Below are 21,707 nucleotides of genomic sequence, written 5' to 3'. Positions count from 1 at the left end.
TTTTAATTAAGAAAAAAATATTTCATACAGCAACTTCATAATAAAGTCCAAAAGCTTTTTACAACTATTATAAATGTAGTTTTTTTAAGTCTATTTTTATTAAATATTTATTGATTTACAAAAGTATGTACAATGTCTCTTTTTTCATGTTACATTTTCTACAGATCAGTTTCATTTTTTGAGACAGTAGTGTTACGTTAGAAAGAAAAGGGGGAAAGAGGTGGAGGGGGCCATGGTGGGTGGGGTTAGGGTCAGGTGGCGATGTTTCTGTTTTACATTTGTGGGGTTTTGCATCAGCATCGTTTGAGCAGGTTCTCTTTACTATTCACTTGTGTTCCTTTGGTGGTGAGACAGGTTGGGGTTGGCCATGGGTGGGGTTAGCTGTGGTGAGCTTTCTTTTTGTGTGTGAGTGGGGGCTGGGGCTGTTTTTGAATCAGGTTAGCCAGAGGGATTCCTTTGCTGTTGGTGGATTCTTGTCATTGTCTTCTTGGGCTGTGAATGTGATAGAAGGGAGCCAACAACAGGCGTCTTCTTCTATTTGTCCCCATATCAGTTCCAGTTTGTCGGTTAGTTTTCCAAGAAGGTGGTTTCCCATACTACCGGGTACCATTGGCCCATGCTTACTCCTGACAGCTCTCTCTCCAGTGACCTCAGCTGTCTTGGCTTCTTTGTTGTTGTTGTTGAGTCGTTTAGTGGTGTCCGCCTCTTCGTGACCCCCTGGATCAGAGCACGCCAGGCCCTCCTGTCTTCCACTGCCTCCCGCAATTTGGTCAGACTCATGCTGGTCTCTTCCAGAACACTGTCCCACCATCTCATCCTCCATTGTCCCCTTCTCCTTGTGCCCTCCAGCTTTCCAGGGAGTCTTCTCTTCTCCTGAGGTGGCCAAAGTCTTGGAGCCTCAGCTTCAGGATCTGTCCTTCCAGTGAGCACTCAGGGCTGGTTTCCTTCAGAATGGAGAGGTTGGATCTTCTTGCAGTCCATGGGACTCTCGAGTCTCCTCCAGCACCAGAATTCAAAAGCATCCATTCTTCGGCGATCAGCCTTCTTGATGGTCCAGCTCGCACTTCCATACATCACTACTGGGAATACCATGGCTTTTACTAGACGGACCTTTGTTGGCAAGGGGATGTCTCTGCTTTTTAAGATGGTGTCCAGGTTTGTCTTGACTTCTAGCTGCCCTTCAGCCAAAGGCCCGGAAGCTGCGTTCACTTCCGCCCACAGGACCCGCTACTCTATGGTCAGGCGGACCAACTCCCGCCAGTCGCGGCGCATGCGCGGCCTTCCGCTCCCGCGGCCAATCCCGACGCCAGGCCAGCACGTGACCTGCCCGGCGCCCGCTCCGCCCACTCGCGACGCGGCTCCTTCTCCCGCCTGGAGTTTTCGGTCGGCGGCGAGGATGGTCCTGCGCCGGCTGCTGCTCGCCCTGCTGAACGACCACCGGCTCCTGGAGCGGCTGGCGGAGGCGAGGCCTATCCGGGCGGCGGCGCGCCTCACGGCCTCGGCCCTGACGCGCGGACTGCGCCTGCGCGACAATTTCCTGCGCGAGCTGAAGGAGGAGGCCAAGGCCAGCGGCTGGTCCAATGAGGGTCGCGGAAAGGACAAGGGGCGGGATCCCTGAGGAGGGCCATTCAGGAAGGACGGAGCCCAAGACGGACGCTGAGGGCGGCCAGTAGCGGACTCGGGCCCGCCGGCCAATGGGCGAGGCTGCGAGCGCCCCCTGGAGGAGCAAGCGGCGAATAAAAGGGGCGGCCCGCTTTGCCCCGCCCGCTCCGCCTTCCTTCGTCCGCCTTTGTCTTGCGTGCGGTCGCCATGGCAGCGGCCGGGTGGAGGCTTGGCCCCGACCCCATTTTAGGGCTGTGGAAACTGAGGCGGGGAGGTCGCTGAGCTGGAGTCCCAGGCCGAGCCCTCCAGAGACGCAGTACCCTCCGCCCCGGACAGCCTCCGCGGCCGCCCTCCCCGCGCCCACTGCAAAACTTGGGGGGGGGGGGCAGGAGCAGTTGATTCCCCCCGAGATTCTCTTGGGGCTCTGCTTGGAAGCAGAAGCAGGCCCCGCCCTCTGGTCCCGCTCCTGTTCCAGCAGCCGCTTCGCCTTCCTGTAGCAGGGAGTTCCACAGGACTGGGCCAGTGACACCAAAGGCGCGACTCCTTCTTGTCAGACGAGCCTCACCAACTCAGGGAATGACCAACGATGGTTCTGCAGATGACCTCTGTGATTGAACTGGGGTATGATGGGGTATGCTGGACCCAAGTTGTTTGGGGCTTTGTCAAGCAATGCAAGGACCTTGAACCTGACTCAGTAGCAAGTGGACAGCCAGTGCAGCTGTTTGAACAATGGCCAGATGCCCACCGCCACCACTGCAGTCCGGTCGCTGCGTTCTCCCATCAGCTGGTGCTTCTGAACCAAACCCAGAGGCGGCTCCACACAACAGTGTTGTGTTTCCTTAGAAAAGTTTGAGATGGCTCACAACTTAAAAAACATAAAATACAATAAAACAATTGCAAAACTAAACAGAATTGCAGAGCAAGAAATAAAAGCAGTTAAGACAGCGGCAATGCGGTGTTTAAAAACACCCGTAAAAAAGAAATGTAGGTCATTGCTAAAGTCTGATCTTTAATGTAAAATGCAGCATCTTGAATTGGGCTCAAAGAATGAGGAAGTCAGTGCAGTTGCTTTTGCTCTGGAGTAACATGTTCCCTCCCAATGCCTGGTTTTTGTCAACATCTTAAGCTGTAAATTTTGGGCAAACTGCATCTGCTGTCCCAATGTAATAGCCAGCTCTGCATCCCCCAGTTTGTGGCACAGTTGGCACACCAGCCCCTGTGTGGTGCCACTTTGGCATCCAAGTCCAGAAACAGCTCTGAGGCTATGGACCTATCCGGGAGAGGCCAAACCTGTTTCTAGATGGGTTGTTTTCTTCTTGTGATTTGGAAGTTGTACTGTTTGGAACTGTCTTTGCCTGTTTAGCCCTGCGAGGAAAACCTCCCTGCATAATCGAAGGAGCAGAGAGACCAGGAGGACTTTGACTTGTGCCTGGAAATGGAATAAGAGCTAGTGGAGCTCCCAGTATGCGCATCCATCCAGACTTTTAATGATCAGGCCAAAGTCACCATGTTTTGCAGTAGAACTGTGGGATAGGGGGCCTTGAAACAAAATGCTGCAATTGCCACCAGGGATGCTTTTGTTATGGGCTGCTCCAGCCAGCCTGGAACAAGGAAAAGAAAAGGCAGTTTTCTTAAAACAACAAAAACCCTTACCTTCTTGAAATCTTCACAAGCTTGGCTATATATGTAGCCTAAAAGGCTTCAGTTGAGGGCTGACTGCCAGTTCCAACCTGAAGTACTTTGAACATAATAGAAAGCTACTTTGTACCAGGTCAGGCAAGACCATTACCTATTCTGACTGACACCAGTTCTCTAAGGTGGAGATTTTATCCTGGAAGTTTCTTTGTTTACAACATACAAACCATGTGCTCTACCAATAAACTGTGATTCCTCCACCTATTATTATGGTTGTTATTATTAATGTTATTTATATTTATCATTATAGTTCAGTTTTAAAAACCAGTCCAATCCAATATACTTTATTGAAGATTTTGGATTTGATATCCCGCCTTTCTTTTTTTAAAAAATAATTTTTATTAATTTTACAACATAAACAAAAAACAAACAAACATAACACGACTTCCCCAAACCTCCCCTTCACTGCATCCTTATTTTAAATTTTTTTTAGCAATCCTTCATCCCTTTTTATATTTAATTCTCTTTAAAACTTTTTTTTTTCTAAATTTCAATTTTTACAGCTGTAATTCTTTATATCCAATCCCTTGACATCTTAACATTCCGAAATTTTGCAACAATTTTTAAGATAGATTTTGAATTTTTTCCAGTCTTCTTCCACTGTCTCTCTCTTCTGGTCACGGATTCTGCCGGTCATCTCTGCCAGTCCCATGAATTCAGTCACCTTGGTCTGCCATTCTTCCAGAGTAGGTACTTCTTTAGTCTTCCAATACTTCGCCAAAAGAATTCTTGCTGCTGTTGTTGCGTACATAAAGAATGTTCTATCTTTCTTTGGAACCGTTTGGCCCACCATGCCCAAGAGAAAAGCCTCTGGTTTCTTTATAAATGTCCACTTAAGGATTTTCTTAATTTCATTATAGATCATTTCCCAGTAGGCCTTAATCTTCGGGCAGGTCCACCAAAGATGATAAAAAGTTCCTTCGCATTCATTACACTTCCAGCAATTGTTATTGGGCAAATGATATATCTTTGCAAGCTTGACTGGGGTCATGTACCACCTATAGATCATTTTCATTATATTCTCTTTCAAGGCACTACATGCCGTAAATTTAATACCTGTGGTCCATAACTGCTCCCAGTCAGCAAACATAATATCATGACCAACATCTTGTGCCCACTGATATCCCGCCTTTCACCTCCCCTTCAGGAGTCTCAAAGCGGCTAACATTCTCCTTTCCCTTCCTCCCCCACAACAAACACTCTGTGAGGTGAGTGAGGCTGAGAGACCTCAGAGAAGTGGGACTGGCCCAAGGTCACCCAGCAGCTGCATGTGGAGGAGCAGAGATGCGAACCCGGTTCCCCAGATTACGAGTCCACCGCTCTTAACCACTACACCACACTGGCTCTCTATTGCTCTGAGGAAGGGAAGGATATGTTCTTTGCCCCACTTCTTCCCTCCTGAAGCCTTGCATACAGCAGCAGCCTGGGGGGGGGCAGCGCTGCCCTCCAAACACCAGTGTCACTCCTACTACCTGGATAGGACCGGCATGAACCTGTGGGGGCAGGCTTCGGGGCATTGATTTTATTATATATATACATATGTGTGTGTGTGTATCATAAAAAAGTATCACAGCGCTTTACAACATAAACACACAAAACCCAACAATAAAATAGCAACAAGTTAAAAGCAAAAAGAAATGTAAAACACTTTCACAGGTCCAGCCGCACTACTGCCCTTCCCCATGCCAGCCCATCCAGGGAAGCTGCAGCAACAATGGTCAGGAGGACAGCTCCACATGGGCTACTGCTGGGGCAACAACAGGGTTTTTCTGGGGCCAGTACACTAGACGGATTGGGCCCTCTAACCCACTTGCAATAGAGGACACTGATTTGCATAATAATTGCAAATGCTTTGAGTCATGCAAAATTATGTGATTTCTTGCAGGTGGTGCGGAGGACCCAAAAATAAATTGGTGGTGACACAAGTAATAAAACAGACAGAATGTGAATAGATGAAGCTTTCCCCATAATTGTATTTCTATTCTGCAAAAGGCTGACCTGTTGAATTTCTACACAGCTACACAGCTGGTAAAGGCAGTAGAGCCAGCGGCATGCTTTGTGAAGATATTATTTATTATTATTAATTTTATTACCCATCCTTCACCAGTGGGCTACAGCACTCTAAACCTCAAAACTGAGAACAGTTACAATCACAGGAATAGGGTGGGCTCTGAAAATGCAGGTGACAAAGGCTATGGTAAATGTATGTAGAGCTTGTTTTTAGGAAGAATAGACTAAGTACTTGTTCATTTATTGTATTCCACCACGTGTCCTAAAACACCTTCAGGGTAGTTTACAAAACAAAAAAACAGCAATTACATTTTTTTAAAAACCAGCATTTAAAATTACCGGTATTATTAAACCAAAACTATCCTAAATCACAACAACGGGCAACAGTATCATAACAGCAGAATCACAGAATCGTAGGCTTGGAAAGGACCCACAAGGATTATCTAGTCCAACCCCTTGCAATACACAGATATACACAGCTATCAAAATTCCCAGTACAGATTCCACAATAGGGGAACAACCACTTGTATCTAATCTAACCTCAGAGGACCGCTTACTTATGCAGGGCTTAGGACCAGGGGAGGCTTACACCAGGGTGCTCAAACCTTTGCGATCGTCAGACCCAGCATTTAAAATTATGCCCAGAAACCAAGGGAAAGCCACTGCCAGGGCTGGCCCAATACATTTTGTCACCTGAGGCAAACCGTAAAATTCCCCCACACCTGAGAAGAAGGCGGTGGCAGAGTTTTATGTCAGGGATAAGGGTGGAAGGAGACCAGAAGCGCTTTCTGTTCCACAAGAGGCTGCCAGGGGGCGGGGGGCAGATCTAAAGCACTCTGCAGCTGTCACTGCCAGCACAGCAGCGGGCAATGCATTCTTTGGAGGCTGGATTTGCTGCTCTTGTGGCTTCTGCCAGCCGAGGCAGCCAATTTCTGTATCTTCTAGTGGAGAATTCACATTGCCATTTGGGTTATGGGTAGAAAGGATGCCAGAAGTGTTTGCACATTGTTGCAGGGGGAGTGGCGGAGTTGCTCCAGAAGGAAGCCACGAGGGTTGCTGTGGCAGAGACTGACCCAAGGCATTTCATCTGGAGGATTTGAGGGTGCTAAATAGCAGCTCCCCACCTCAGTACAGTCTTAGGCAAATCTTGATTTTGGACACTTTCATTTTCTAGCAGATAATGTTCCATGCCATCAATACTGATGCAATCATGTGCCCTTTGGTCCCTTACTAACAAAGGAGGAGTTTGGCAGTGGCAACTGCGGTGCATAAAGCAAACTTTTTGCAAGGGCCTCTTTCTGGCTTCCAAGTGCAAAGAGCACCTTTCAAAGGCAGTTGCCACAAGTGCCCTGGTCAAAGTTTTCTTAAACCGAGCTTAATTTATATTATTGTTTATAATTATTATCCGGTCTTTGCACAAAGTTTTCTCAAGGCAGCTTAGAATCAATTTTAGAACACATTTTTATAAACAACACTATAAAACAATTTCTTCAAAAGAAACAAGCAAACAACAATAATGACAGATTGAGGTGCTTTTGAAAATGATGGTGCTCATGAAACTCAAGTCAGAAGAACAGGTGTCAGGCAAATATTCAGTCTGGTTTCTCTCCAGGAAAGGCCTTGTCCCTGGGTGCCACCCACTCAATTGGCTCTGGTAGAGGTATCGGGTTCAAGTGGCAACAGAGTTTCTGAAGGTGATCTCAATGAACTGGCAGCTTCCTAGAGGGGTAGGCAGGCAGCCCTTCAAGATCCTCTGATACACCTCAGACTTTTAAAGCCCCAAACAAAATCAGTTTCTTGACTCGCGCCCAGAAACAGAGTGTGTGTTGGTGGATGCTGCTGCTCATCTTGGTAGCAGTTTTTGTCTCCATGCCAATTCTAGAGCGGTCCACCAGGTCTAGCTGGTTCTCGCCATTACACCAGGCTGTTTCCACCAGGGTGTCTGTAAACATGTCAGCTGGCCCATCTTGGCTTGGAGGTTTCTCACATTAGCATATAAACACATATTTCCACGTCCGTCTCCAAATGTCTTGGGCGCGAGCATTTTAGCCCAAGGAGCTTTGGCCTCTCTGAATTGCTATCAGTGTCCCTGCACTCTAAATGCCTCATTCTACCCCTCCCCTATTTAAATCATCATGGATCCTTTCTCGCCTTCATCCTTATTACAGGAGAGGGGGAGATATGTTCTGAACCAGATCCTCCTTAGTTTCTTTTGGCTTTCCCTGCAAAAAATTGCTCTGCCACCTTTTAAGTGCCAGCAGTCTGGTTCCACACTGGTTCAAGTGAAGCCCATCCTGCTTGTTCCAAAATGTTCCCTGGTGCCTAGAGTTAATCCAGACCTTTCCTCTCCACACCCATGTCTCATCCACGCATTGAAGCTCCACAGATGTGTCTTTCTAGCTGGCCTTGTACATGGACCTGGTAGCATTTCAGAGAAAAGTCACACATAAAGCCAAAGTGCCTGTGGTCAGTGGCGTATTGGGGTCCCTAGAAGGCAGAGGCAGACAGAGGCCCTAGGACACACAGCTATGAGACAAGATGGCTCTATTTTTGGCTGGAACAGAACAGAAGATGCTGGAAACTGAGAAGCGGAAACTGGGATGGATGGCATTTGGGGCACTTGGAAGATGAAGAAAGTAAATGGGTTGCTTGGGGGGACACAGGACTGTGACACAGTGTTTAGTGGGCAAGGTGTATTGTGAGATTTCTACCAGCAAATGGGAGCTACAAAATGCACCTGGTATATATAGGGCTGAGAATAACTAGGGCTGTTGTGGACTGCATGTTTGTGCGCCAAATGTTCTTTAGTTCTTTGCTTAGCTCACCTTGATGCTAGATGCTCTTTTTATTTCTCTCCAGATACAGGATATACAGTCCTAACTGGCTTCTCCACTTTTCACTAAGGAGAAAGGACATTTGTGGTGGGTCTTCCATCGTCAGATGTGGAAATATTACTGTCTCCTTCTTGACCAGTAACGGACATTGCTCTATTATGGTTCTGACGGTGCCTGGGATGATAACCAGCACCTGGCAAGTCATTTCCTTGCCCAGCTCTCTATTGACACAGGCCGGACCATTCACTATGGATCCCAGGATCTGGCAAAGGAAGCTTTTCTCGGCCCCAGCCATGTCGACAAGCTCCACCAGCGTGTTGCTCTTGTTAACGTTAAGGAGAAACCTGGGAGGCATGTAAGTCCGAGCAAAGAGTAGTGTGTAGTGTGTGCGATGGCTCAGGGACTCTGGGGAATGGGTGAGCTGCTCCAAGTGGAAGAGGCAAGGGACTATGCCTCCCTGGTGGAAGCAGCCAAAGAAAAGGGCACCACAGAGATTGAACACAAGGTTGATGGATTTCCACTGCTGGGCCTGTCTATGCTGCGTGACCAAAAGGACCAGAGGCAAGATGAGAGGGATGAGGAAGCGAGGTTCTTGATGGCTGAATAAAGAAAGAAGTGCCAGAGGGATAAAATAGAAAGCCAGCAGTGCCAGTCTGCCTTCTGGGCATGTGATAGCTGAATGTGAGCTCCTCTTCAAGGCCTTCAACCACATAAATTGGCTGATGTGCACTTTCAGGAGCTTGATGCCATTGCTAACAGCTTCTACATGAAGGATCCCAAAAAGCAGGACCCCGTTAACTGCAAAATGTGTAAGATGTGGGTGAGTCCCGTGTTGTGCAAGGTTATCAGGGTTGAGGTTATAGGTGAGGAAGTTCAAGGGGGTCACAACGACACTCTGGCGCAGCCTGGCAAGGATGCTCAGTGGGCTGGCCTCATAAAAGCTATGCAGGCTAAGTCCTGACAGGGGAGAAGTGAAATACCAGGTGTCAGCAGCTATGAAGAAAACAGCAGTGAAGGCGGCACTTGGGGCAAGACAGAGAACATGGTATATTGTTCTTCTAACGCTCTGCTGGCAGGTAGCACCTGCACATACCCAATGCAACAGCGGCACCAAAGCAAATGCCAGAAACGTTGGCCTGTTGAAAAATCCAGCAACTATGATCATCCCAATAAGTCTGTGATTTAGAGGATTCTGCCACCGATAGGCTGAGGCCGAGGTTTTGCTGGCTGCTTTGGAAGACACTAGTAGAAGCAGCAGGGCAAAGAGAAGTCCTTCGACAGTGTTAGCAAAAGTCCTTGTGTAAAACACAAGTGTGACGTAGGAGCCAGCAAGCAGAGCCAGAGAGTTCCACGGATCCGCTCCCCACAGAGGGGCCAGCTGGTAAACACTGTAGTCAAGGATGAATGAAAAGATGGTGAGGAGGAGGCGGGGTGAGACGAGGAGGGTGTAGCTGGTGATGCAGCTGGTCGAGAGGCCCAGGTGCTGAAGGGCTTTGATGGCCCAGAAAGCAACTCCAGATGTGATCAAGGGAAACACTACTGTCCTGCAAGGAGACTTGGGGAGGAATTCCCAGGGGTGGTAAACCTTTAAGTCCAATATGCTGCCTGAGGAGGAGTGGGGAAAGGTTAACACAGTTAGCAGCTGGAGCCCTGTCAGCTAGAAACCTGCCCCCCACCCCAGTGACTTGCAACGTAAGATTAGAAAAGTTAAAAATAACTGAAGTCTTTGACTCACTAAAATAAAAACAAAGAAAGAATCTAATTAAAAGCAGAACCAACTGCAGAAGATCAATAATTCAGCAGCCTCAGAATTGCTCTTGTTGCTCTTTATAAACCAGGCTGCCTATATGTGGCCTGTTTGGAACAATGGAGGAAATGGAAAGCAGCTCACCTGCCATATGGTGGGGGCCCTAGAATTTAACTCGTCACCGACCCCGCACCCCCCCAAGACCTTTTTGAAACCACGTACAAAGCACTGTCCACACTGGAGCTATCACAAAGACTAGGTTTTGTAAAAACACAAAACCTTTTCATACCACATACATAAGATGTCAACGTTACCTGCCATGACCTCTGGAGACTGGAAAAACTCATCTGGGTGCAGGTAGCCAGTCTGAGGAAGAAGACACCAGCCAACTCTAAGCATGCAAAGAACTCTCCAAAAGGTTTTGGGTGAAGCCATCACAGTTTCACCAGACCTGCCTGGATTGGAAGGTTGTCCACTGGAAACAGCAGCAGCAGTCCTAGTTGTCAGAAGCCAGCCCTGAAAAGGACAAAATACTTAAAGCACAAAACCCGATTGAGCATTGTTGGTGACAGAAATAATGCCTAGTTAGACAGACATTGACACCTTTTTCAAGCCTCACCCCTTAAGTTAAAAAGTAAAGGTCCAACAATAATTTACAGTCTTTCCTTTTCCCTCCCCTCTCAAGAGCAAAGAAGAAAAAAGCGAGTTATAACTGTGTATCCTTTAAAATATAGAAGAAGTGGCTACAGAAAGTAAATCACCGGGGGGGGGGGCGCATCTTAAAGATCAGTCACTTAAGCTTCTCAGTTTGACACCCCTATCCCCTTCCTTTATTTCTATGGCAGACTTTTTATTTGTTACCTTTATTTTTTCCAACAGCTTATTCCCATGCAAGGCAGCAACCATTCCAGAGTAGACTCCCTTTTCATTTTCCAGTCAATACAACAAATAGTTCCAATAGGTTAAATAATTCACAATTAATCCTTTTGTTCCTTTGGTTAAAATTTTGGAAACTGACCACTCCTGAGACGGGGCAGCCTGCTGCTGGACTGTGTCAGAGCCCAGCGACCACGGCTCCACCACCGGGACGACCTGGCTCCTCGTGGAAGCAAGCAGGCCCATTGGGAGCTTGTTTGGTCACCACAGGGCCCCTCAATGCCCTGGTCTTCCCTGGACCTTCTTCAGGGTTCTTGTTGCCTCCGGGCTACTCCAAAACTCCAAAAAAGCAGCAGCTTCTTTAAAAGAGGCCTTACCATCTGAAATAACTCTGCTGGTTGGCTCCTAGAGGATGCCACGCAAGCTGCAAACTGAGCCTTCTTCACAGGCCACACCTGCTTATGTGCTTTGTTCAGTTGGCTTCAGAGCACGACTTGAATCATTTGCACACTAATCTTTGTCCAGCTTGCTTCACAGGCCAGAGTTCCCCAGGATGCCAAGGGGCCACATGAGTTTTACTAAGCTGGACAGGATACTTGGGGGTAATTGTGTCACCGCATTGCATAGTGAGACCGGGGCTTTGACATGATCACAGCTTTATCCACTAGAAAATCCCCAGAGCTTTCAAAAACATATCAGTTCCATTAGCCTCTGAGGGCAGGCCATCTAAACAGGCCCACCAACCTTTCAGCAGGAAGTTGCCACTGCCATTCCAAGCTTTATTGGGCAATGATCCAACCATGAAAAGGGAGTGCATTTCACCCCAGCCTATCCTTTATCCATTCCACATATCACTTTGGGCAAAGACTACATCTCCTTGATGTAGACCAATGGCCACTTGAGAGTCGCATGAGCTGGCCTAGTGAGAGCCAGCATAAGAATATTGAAGTCACCCAGAACTATCATCCTAGAGTCATCCATCAGTACCTCAGATATTACCTTGGCCAGCTCCATCAGAGAAGCTGCTGGGCAACAAGGTGGTCAACAGACCATCAGCATTCCCAGTCTGTCAATGCCAGGCGGAGATTCTCTGAACCTGTCCAAAATCACGAGTGGCTTTTTGGTAAAGGAGATGGTGCTTTATGCACAATAGCTACACACCCACCCCTCAACCCTCCCCCATTGAGCCTTGTGCTGTACCAAGTACCCATACGGTCACAGCTGGGTATGGTCAAGCCCTCCCAGCTCACTCACCTAAGTCTCAGTAATGCAAGCCATGCCAGTCTCTTCATCCATGATAAAGTTGTAGATGATCATGGCCTTACTTTGCACCACTCTGAACAAGAAGAAGAAACACGTTGGCTAATAATATACCAACAATATATTTATGACACTATACTGTTTCAAAGTCTACCCATGGTGACAATTCCCCCTCCTTTATCAGCTGGTTTTATGATAATGTTAGTATCATTTGATAAGTCATTAAGGCAGGCATGTTGGGACTTGGCTAAATTGTCCTGGGTCCTAGGGCTCCTCTTTTCAAGTTTATCCAAATCACAGATCACCAATTGATGAAACAAAGTGATGGAAGGATTAAAACTGGGCAGGATAAAATATGATCTGGGTCTAAATTGCTGTGGCTGTTGATCTCTGATACCAAACATGTCACATAACTTAATATTACACACAAATTTATGTAAATCTACCCTGGTGCGAAAAGCATTATAGTGAGGCTTAGGAACAAAATCGAGTCCCAATTATAGGACCTGCTTTTCTTCTGTTGTTAAGGAATGTGAAGAATTGCTTACTATTAGTATTTTGTTTCATCAATTGGTGATCCAACCTCCAATGACAATGGGTAGATCACTGCCAGGTGTTTTTTTTTTTTTACTGTGAGTAGATTGCAGTCTCTTGGAAGTTGGACGTGCCTGACATATCCCATATATATTTCATGCATTCACCTGTGGAGCCAAGTTGAGGAGCTTCATAGTCACATACATAGTAGAATTATATAGCTGATAAATCTCTTACTGATAAATTGTAGGGAAAACTAAGGGCACTCAAAATTAAAATCATTGAATCGTAGAGTTGGAAGGGTTCCCAAGGATCATTCAAGGATCATCCCAGGAAATTCAACTAAAGCATCCATGACAGATGGTTAAAAACTTCCAAGAAAGGAAAGTCCACCACCTCCCATTTCACTGTTGATCAGCTCTCACTATCAGAAAATTCTTCCCCTTGTTTAGTTGGAATCTCCTTTCCTGTAACTTGAAGTCACTGGTACCACTATTCCCCTCTGGAGTAGGAGAAATCAAGCTTGCTCCATCTTCCATGTGACAGCCCATTAGATATTATCATATCTCCTCTCATTCCCATCTTTTCCAGGCCAAACATACCCTGTTAACATATTCAACCATTTCTCATACGGCTTGGTTTCCAGACTCTTGACCATCTTGGTTGTCCTCATCTGCACACATTCCAGCTTGTCAATATCCTCCTTAAACTGTGGAGCCCAGATCCAGACATAAGATTCCAGGTTTGGTCTGAACAAGGCAGACCACTTACTTCCTCACTCTGGATACTACTGTTGATACAGGAATATGGGTGGTGCTGTGGTCTAAACCACTGAGCCTCTTGGGCTTGCCAATCAGAAGATTGGTGGTTCAAATCCGTGCAACAGGGTGAGCTCCCGTTGCTCTGTCCTAGCTCCTGCCAACCTAGCAGTTCGAAAGCACACCAGTGCAAGTAGATGAATAGGTACTGCTGCAGTGGAAAGGTAAACGGCATTTCCATGCGCTCTGGCTTCCATCACAGTGTCCTGTTGTGCCAGAAGCAGTTTAGTCATGCTCGCCACATGACTTGGAAAGCTGTCTGTGGACAAATACTGGCTCTCTCGGCCTCAAGCAAGATGAGCGCCGCAGCCCCATAGTCGTCTTTGACTGAACTTAATCATCCCAAGATCTTTTACCTTTACCTTTTTTTACTTCTGTTGATGCAGCCTAGAATAGTAGTACCTTTTCTTGCTGCTGCATCACACTGTTGACTTATCATCATCATCATAATTTATTTCTATCCCGCCCGTCTGGCGGCTCCCAAGATAATATTATTATTATTATTATTATTATTATTATTATTAATAATAATAATAATAATAATAATAATAATAAAGCGACAAAACATCAAACGTGAAAAACTTCCCTAAACAGGGCTGCCTTCAGATGTCTTCTAAAAGTCAGATAGTGGTTTATTTCTTGACATCTGGTGGGAGGGCGTTCCACAGGGTGGGCGCCACTACCGAGAAAGCTCTCTGACTGGTTCCCTATTAAGCTAGTGGTCTACTAATATCCCTAGATCCTATTCACATGCATTACTGGTAAGCCCGGTGTCCCCCATTTTATATTTGTGCAGCTGGTTCTTCCTGCCTAAATGCGGAACCATACATTTGTCCCTATTGAAATTCACTTTGTTAGCTTGGACCCAGCTCTCAAATCTGTTAAAGTCATTAATGAACACTCTTGGTGTTGTCAGTCAACTAGATACAATCTACCTAAACGTTACGTCATCCAGCCCCCACTTTACCAGCTTCTCCTCAAGAATACCATGGTGGCCTTTGTCAAAAACCTTACTGAAATCAAGATACACTATATCCACAGCTTTCCCCTGATCCACCAAGCTTGTAACTCATTTTTTTTTTAAATGAGATTTATCTGGCACCACTTTTTTTAAAAAAAAACCATGCTGGGTCTTAGTATTCACAGCATCCTTTCCTAATTGCTCACAGACCGACTGTTGAATTATCTGTTCTACAAGCTTTTCTGGTATCGATGTCAACCTCACTGGGCGGTAGTTACCTGGCTCTTCTTTTTTCCTCTTTTTGAAGATGGGGACAACATTTGCCCTCCTCCAGCCTGCAGGGACCTCACCTATTCCCCAAGAATTCTCAAAGATTTTAGACAGAGATTGCATCCGCAAGCTCCTTTAGTACCCTTTAGTACCAAGCTTGTTTCATGCTGCTCCTTATCATAAGACTCAAACCAATGGAAGAGTCCCACTAAACATGTGAAGAACTTTCTAACAGTGAGAACAGTGGAATGGACTCCCTTGGAAGGTGCTGGTCTCTCCTTCCTTGAGGATTTTTCAACAGAGGTTGGGTGGCCATCTATCAGGGATTCTTCAGCTGTGATTCCAGCATTGCAGGGAGTTGAATTACATTGGTGGGTCTTTTCCAACTCTTCTATTTTAAGAGTTTGTTGGTCTATGATGAAGGCTTTATACATCCAGCATCTTTAAGTGGGTATGATGCATCCCACACATGCATGTCTTCCGCCTTGGTGGTACCTGCATCCAACTGTCATTTAATCGAGATTTCCCTGATCCACAGATACCGCAGTAAGGTGGGGGAAATCTAACATGAAACCAAATGTTACCAAATGGTGAGTATACTGAAGTGCATTGTGTGGGCATGTATTTTTACCCCTGTGATGTGATGGTTTGCTAGGTGCCATTTGTCCCCACACCCCCTCTTTCTGTGGGTGAGATGCTTTAGGTGAGTTGCTGGCGGCAGCAGTCATGACACACACTTAAAAAAACCCAGTCTACTGTTTTGTGCATATTGGAAAACTATGTATTTCCAAAATAAAGTTTTTAAAATGGCTGCCAGCACAGGTAGTCAAATGCCCTCTCAGCAAAGCTCAGGGAGGGTGGGCTGGAACCCACACTTTTTACAGAAAATATGTTCAACACACTGTTCTGTCAGAAAACTCACATCTATTTTTTAAAAGAAATTGGCCACGTACAAAGGCAAACAAATACCTCCATGTGTGCCCACAATAGACCTCAGATTTCTGGCACTCAGGGAGTGTGGGAAGTCCTAAGTGAGGGGACAATAGCCTCCAGGCAAGCACAACCTACTAGTGTGCTGGGAAACATTGAGGAGTTCAAGTGAAAGTGCTCATGTCAACAAATGTGAACAAAAGCCCACATGGAAAACATGGGATCTGTGTGACCCATGTGCATGTTATCACTCTGGTGTATCCACAGCCTAACCCAAACTCCTGGATAGAGTTCTTCTGGGGCAGAGCAGGAGGGAATGAAGCAAGACCCACAGAGATGTCTGGGAGAGGGTTTTACACAGGAAGCCGATGGATGCAGGGATTTTCATAAGGACAGTTCTCAATGAAGAATCTCGGGGTGCAAGATGTGATACTGCATCAAAAGATTAGATTTCCTTATCTGGTCTGGAACAGCAAGGCAAGGAACTGGGTGAGTCACCACTGGGAAGCAGAGCCAGGACCCAATCACAAAAACACACCCTATGTTGGAAGAAGAGAGGGGGGAAGGCAAAGGTGGAGCAGAAAGGAAGAGAAGCTGGAGGAAGGAGTTGTGGAAGTACAGGAGTGTGTGGTGGAACAGCGTGGGATAACCAAGGGAGCATAGAAGAGGTGCAAGAGATCACTCCATCCATCTGCTGTGACAGGACCATCTCATCAGACCTCTTCTTCCTCCATTGTCCATTGTCACTTGGGGGCAGCCATTCCAGCAAACAGTCTTCATGGGAGACATGGGAAACACAAGGCTCCTTGAATCCACTTGGCTGGTGGTCCAGTGCCATTAGGCACTTACTGCCTCTGAGCTGTGCCACTGGCCAATAGAAATTGGTGCCCCAGTTCTGATTTTCCTCTTTCCTCCTTGTCCCTTTGTGTGTTGTTTTTCTTCAATTGTAAGCCTGAGTGGGGAGCATCTTCTGTGATTTTATGTAAGCTGCTCTGAGATAATTTATAATCTGTTCTTCAATTCTCTAAATAAATAAATAAATACATTAATAAAGCACCTGGGTTTAGACACAGGAGACACTCCGAATGCTTTATTCTTTTGTGTTTGTTACTCTATTAATCCTGTTACACCTACAGCTGAATAAAACTTTTAAACTATTGGACTTGGACTGATCTATCACCACTGCCTGTTCAGATGGTGGGGAGGCATCAATGGACTCCAGGTTCAACCTTCAAGCAGGGCAGCCAACCGTTGGAGGGGGTTGGGGTCACATTATAATATATCTCACTGGAAGTTCTACTCTTCTGGAGGCTGCCTAAGGGGATCCAAACATCCATGTTACTTTGGTCACTGGGACACATGTAAGGTTTTACACTTAGGCAGAAATAACCAGCTGCACAAATATAAAATGGGGGACACCTGGGTGGTCAGTAGTACATGTGAAGAGGATCTAGAGATCTTAGCAGACCACAAGTTTAGCATGAGTCAACAATGTGATGCAGCTGCAGCAGCAAAAAGAGGGGGGGGGATAATGCTATTCTAGGCTGCATCAACAGTAGTATCCAGATTGAGGGAAGTACTGCTCTATTCTGCCTTGCTCAGACTACACCTGAAGTCTTGTGTCTGGTTCTGGGTGCCACAATTTAAGGAGGATACTGACAAGCTGGAATGTGTGCAGATGAGGGCAACCAAGATGGTCAAGGGTCTGGAAACCAAGCCATATGAGAAATGGTTAAGGGACTTGGATATATTTAGCCTGGAGAAAAGGAGACTAAGAGAAATGCTAGCCACCTTCAAACATCTAAAGGGTGTCACATGGAAGATGGAACAAGTTTGTTTTCTCCTGGTCCAGAGGGTAGGGATCAAACCAATGGCTTCAAGTTACAAGAAAGGAGATTCCGACTCAATATCAGGAAGAACTTTCTGACAGTAAGAGCTGTTTGACAGTGGAACAAACTCCTTTGAAAGGTGGTGGACTCTCCTTCCTTGGAGGTTTGAAAGCAGAGATTGAGCGGTCATCTGTCCTGGCTGCTTTAATTGAGATTCCTGCATTGCAGGGGGTGGGATTAAATGATCCTTGGCATTCCTTCCAACTCTAGACATTTCTTCCAACCTCTGGGCATTTTTTTTACCTGAGAACCTGGGCACCAATTGTGAACCCCCCTGGAAAGAGGAAAGAAGGTGACCAGATGAGAGCTGAGCAGTGGACTATCCCCTGGTGGAGACAGTGTTGGGGCCAGAGGACTGACAGTTGAGGTGAGGATCCCTGCAAGCGGGAGGATGAGGCAGCACAGCGCCGTCACTTTCTTTCGCTCTAACCCAGTGCTTGCTGCTCTGCAGTCCTGTCTGTGTTATATTGCTCCATTATAGCAGATACAATATAGCCATTAGGCATATTTAATATTAGAAGGGATAATCAGGGAAGGGAAGAGGGTACTCCAATTGCCAGCCCTGGCCATGATGATTTGGTGGGCAGGCCAAGAAAGTTCGCAGACCTGTAATACAGTCCCCCCCCCCCCTTTTAGCTTCTCTCCATTTTAAAGACCTCATTGCCACATGAACGTACCCGTGAGCATTGAAGCACTGCTGTTAAATGCCAGTCCTGTGCGGCTGCTGAGGACGTGGAGGAGGTCGCTGACTTGTCTTGCACTGACAAGATCTGGCTGGACCAGGCAAGCTGGATTCTTGGGACAGCATCTTCCACCTAGACTCCCTGACCAGGAAGCCATTTTTCCTGGAAGAGGCTATTGTAATGCCAATCTCCTTTGCATCTCTGCCAATGTATTGCCCATGCCGCTGCCAAGTTAGGAGTCTGCCTGAATTGGCAGAGGTGGCTTCAGATTTGGTGTTTCAGGCTGTCGGGCATTTGGCTCTTGGGGGCCTTCAGCAACACCAAGCAGCCCCACACCCCCGGCATTGCTCTAACAACCACGAGGCGATCCCAAAGCATTGTGATCCCTATGCGTGTGGCAGATCCCATTGGACTTGGGGTTCTCTGCTGGGCAAAATGATGGCAATCCGAGAATGGGTGAAGCAGCTGTCTGTGACTGGGCGAGGTCTGGGCATCCCGAGATTCCGAGGAGCCCCGCCTGCAGGTCCAGCTGCTTGGCTTGGCGAGGCTGTCCGATCCTGGCTCTCCAGGGCACCGGTGGTCTTTGGCTTTCCTGCCGGCACGAAGCTCTGCTCCGGCTCTGGAACACAGAGGTTTCCCGGGCAGTCGGGGGCTGGGACTAGTCCGAGACCCCCACCCTCCCTGCCAAGCGGCGCATGGAGCCTCCCAGCTTAGGAACAGACTTGGGGCCCGGCAGCAGCAGCAGCAGCAGCAGCAGCAGATCCCGGAGGGTCCTTCGGGTCGGGCCTCCTGCTCGCACAGGGGCCAACCGGGCGCCCCCAGGGGAAGCCCCCCAGCAGCACAGCAGCTCTCCCCGCTCGCCGCTCATTCGGCCGGAGCGAGCGCGACCCCCTCCCGAGGCCCGGCCCTCCCCGCCCCCGCTTCCCAGGCCGCGCTTTCTCTCCCGGCCCCGGCCCCCATTCCCACGTGCTGGAGAGGGACGCGCATCTCCCGGGAGACGAGCCCAGCCTCCGGCCGGCCGCGCAGCCTCCCTCCCTCCCTCTCTCTCTCCCGGGGCCCGGGCGAGGGGCGGGGCCGGGCAGGGGGCGGGGCGGAGGCTTACCTGGGCGCCAATGGGCGGGCGCCATGCAAATAGCCTGCTCTCCGGGACGCCCGCCGGAGCGCGCCCAGCCGGGAGGTCCCCCAGGGCAGGCGAGAAGGGCGCGCTAGAGCGGCGGCAGAGCTCCGGAAAGCCTAGAGGGGACCGCTCGCTGCTCTGGCCGGGCCACTTCCGGAGGGTCGGGAGAGACGGCGCGGCCTCGGGCGGCAGGGGCGGGCCGGGGAGCCCGGGCGCGGGAGGGGCCAGGCGGAGCCGGACTTCCTCTGTCATTCCCTGTGCTTCGCGCCCCGGCGGTCCCCAACCCAGAATTACCAAGAGCCTGAAGCCTTGCCAGTCCCAGCAAGAGGGCACTGCTCCCAGCGCGCCAGGGCCAGAGGGGGCCGGGGAGGGGTCGAGGCCTCCAGGCAAGCGGGGCTTTCTCTGCTGCCCATCGCTCTTGGCCCAGAATTCACCAGCTCAGAGGAAAAGGCCGCTGCAGAATGCCACCTGCTCCGGTGGTGCTTCAGTACTTACACCGTGTTGGGCAGATTACACAATTCGCAAAGCAGCCAAGACCCCCCTCTGCCAAGATGGAAAAGTTCCCGCAGAGCAGCTCAGGGAATTGCATGAATGCTGGGGGAAAGTCAGCCATTCCTCAACTGTAAGGTGCTGAGATACTGACCTGCACTGGTCTCCTCTCTCAGTAACCCCTAGACACTTGATGTGACATCAGATGATGCCATCCATTTCCTTTGCACTGAATGATGTGTCCAGTGAGGAGGCCAAGCCTTCCATTTCCACCCCTCAAAACATGCAATGGAGGCCTGTGCTGATCAGTAGAGAGAAGAAATTGCGATAGAGGTGCCTATTCCCATCACACGGAGATGTTGGGTTGTGCAATTAGAGTCTGTGGCAGAAGGACAACCCTCTTTGATCCAGATTATCTGCACCTGCCCCAGACTGGAGATTATGCTTTATTTCGACCTTTTCAGAGCTGGCTTTTGACAACTAGGGATTGTCGTCGTTTCCAGTGGACAGCTGCCCAATCGAGGCAGGTCTGGTGAAGCTGAGATGGCTTCATCCAAAGCATTGGGGAGGGTTCTCTGCATGCTTAGTGTTGGCTGGTATATTCTTTCTCAGACTGTTCATCTGCACCCAGGTGAGTTTTTCCAGCCCCAGAAACCATGGCAGGTATGGCTGACATCTCATGTTACTAAGGTTTGCTGTTATTGTTGTGGCAAAATCCTGGAAACTGCAGTTACTTAACTTTGTCTCCCTTCCCAATAGCTACTGCAGGCATTTACAGTGGTACCTCGCAAGACGAATGCCTCAAAAGACGAAAAACTCGCAAAACGAAAAAGTTTTTCGTTTTTTGAGTTGCTTCACAAGACGGATTTCCCTATGGGCTTGCTTCGCAAGAAGGAAACGTCTTGCAAGTTTGTTTCCTTTGTCTTGCAAGTTTCCTTTTTCTTAAAACCGTGCATTCACTTTGAGGAGCAACTCATAGCACGCGGTGTGGTAGCCTTTTTTGAGGTTTTTGAAGACTTTGGTGATTTTTGAAGCTTTTCCAAAGTCCGTGCTTCGCAAGACGAAAAAATCGCAGGACGAAAAAACTCGCGGAACGAATTAATTTAGTCTTGCGAGGCACCACTGTACTAAGAGGTTTTGCCCTTTTGTTGCTTATGGGAGGGCTCTTTGGCGTTGGATTTCTAGGTGCTGCAACATATAGCCAAGATAGGCAGGGCTGGAAAATGCCTTCCTTGCCATCACCTCTGTCTCCTGTTTATTCTGTTTATAGCCTGCTTTTTTATTCATAGCGGGACTCTCAAGGGAGTTAATAAATACAGTAATTGTGTTAGTCTAGTTAGTATAAAAAGATGGACACAGTGACGCTCTTCAAGCAATCACCAGGCAGACATGCAGCTCCTTGCCTCCTCCCAGCATCACTTCGAGCCCAGGGCCATAACTGCAGGCAGACAAGGGGAGGGGAGCCATTTCTCGATCTCTGGATGCAGAGCCAAGTCTCCCAAAAGGGGCTGCAGTCAGACATCACAAGGAAGCCTGGCTAGTCTTGGAGGGGAGGAGACAAGTCCCCCCCCCCAGCTCACCTACTCCAAGCTTGTGAGGAGCAAACTGGAAGCTTTTGCTCCTTTTACTTAAGCACAGTTAAGGATGTGGCTATTTTAAAATTTGCTTTGTTGAAACAAGTCTGCTTCATAAGCCATCACTTGGAGTTAACTTGTTTCAAACAAATCTCGGTTATGAATAACCAGTTTGTCAGTTCTGAACGACATGATAATTAACCAAAATGGTAAACAAAAGCTTCTGAGCCCCCCTCCCCCCCCCCCTCAGGACTGTGCCAGAGAAGCAGAAAGGAAGGCTAGTGCAGGAGCCCTGGAGAGGCCAGGCTTGTTCCCACCACAATGGAAATGCTTTAGCAACCATCGTTTGTGGTCTGAGGAAAAAGGAAGGCCCAGCATGCTCCACTTCTTCCAGGTGGATCAGGCCAGCTGATTTGAT

The 21,707-nt window shown here is 48.1% G+C and overlaps 1 protein-coding gene across 2 annotated transcripts; it reads right to left on the bottom strand.

Moving 5' to 3' along the window:
• Positions 1-4,857: 4,857 nt before the first annotated feature.
• On the bottom strand, positions 4,858-18,687 carry PIGZ (phosphatidylinositol glycan anchor biosynthesis class Z). 2 transcript variants are annotated; one of them, XM_081864115.1, is made up of 4 exons: positions 18,104-18,687; positions 12,019-12,100; positions 10,203-10,404; positions 4,859-9,746 (listed from the first exon to the last, which is right to left on the bottom strand). In XM_081864115.1, the coding sequence occupies exons 3-4, from the start codon at positions 10,321-10,323 to the stop codon at positions 8,140-8,142; spliced, it is 1,728 nt and encodes a 575-aa protein (XP_081720241.1). In that variant the 5' UTR covers positions 10,324-10,404; positions 12,019-12,100; positions 18,104-18,687; the 3' UTR covers positions 4,859-8,139. The 2 variants fall into 2 exon arrangements, with proteins under 2 accessions (XP_081720240.1, XP_081720241.1); XM_081864114.1 differs by lacking the exons at positions 12,019-12,100; positions 18,104-18,687 and adding an exon at positions 11,764-11,793 and having other exon boundaries at positions 4,858-9,746.
• Between the last annotated feature and the right edge of the window lie 3,020 nt (positions 18,688-21,707).

Source organism: Podarcis erhardii (genome assembly GCF_964252035.2).
Source record: "Podarcis erhardii genome assembly, chromosome: 5".
NCBI lineage: Eukaryota > Metazoa > Chordata > Lepidosauria > Squamata > Lacertidae > Podarcis > Podarcis erhardii.
Note: the sequence above shows the minus strand (reverse complement) of the source record. Positions and strands in the feature narration are given on the sequence as shown.

Bases quoted from the DNA above. Each gene is read 5' to 3' on its own strand.
- PIGZ (XM_081864114.1), bottom strand. The intron at 9,747-10,202 runs GTAACGTTGACA...ACTCCTCCTCAG, and splicing joins GTCTCCAGAGGTCATGGCAG to GCAGCATATTGGACTTAAAG.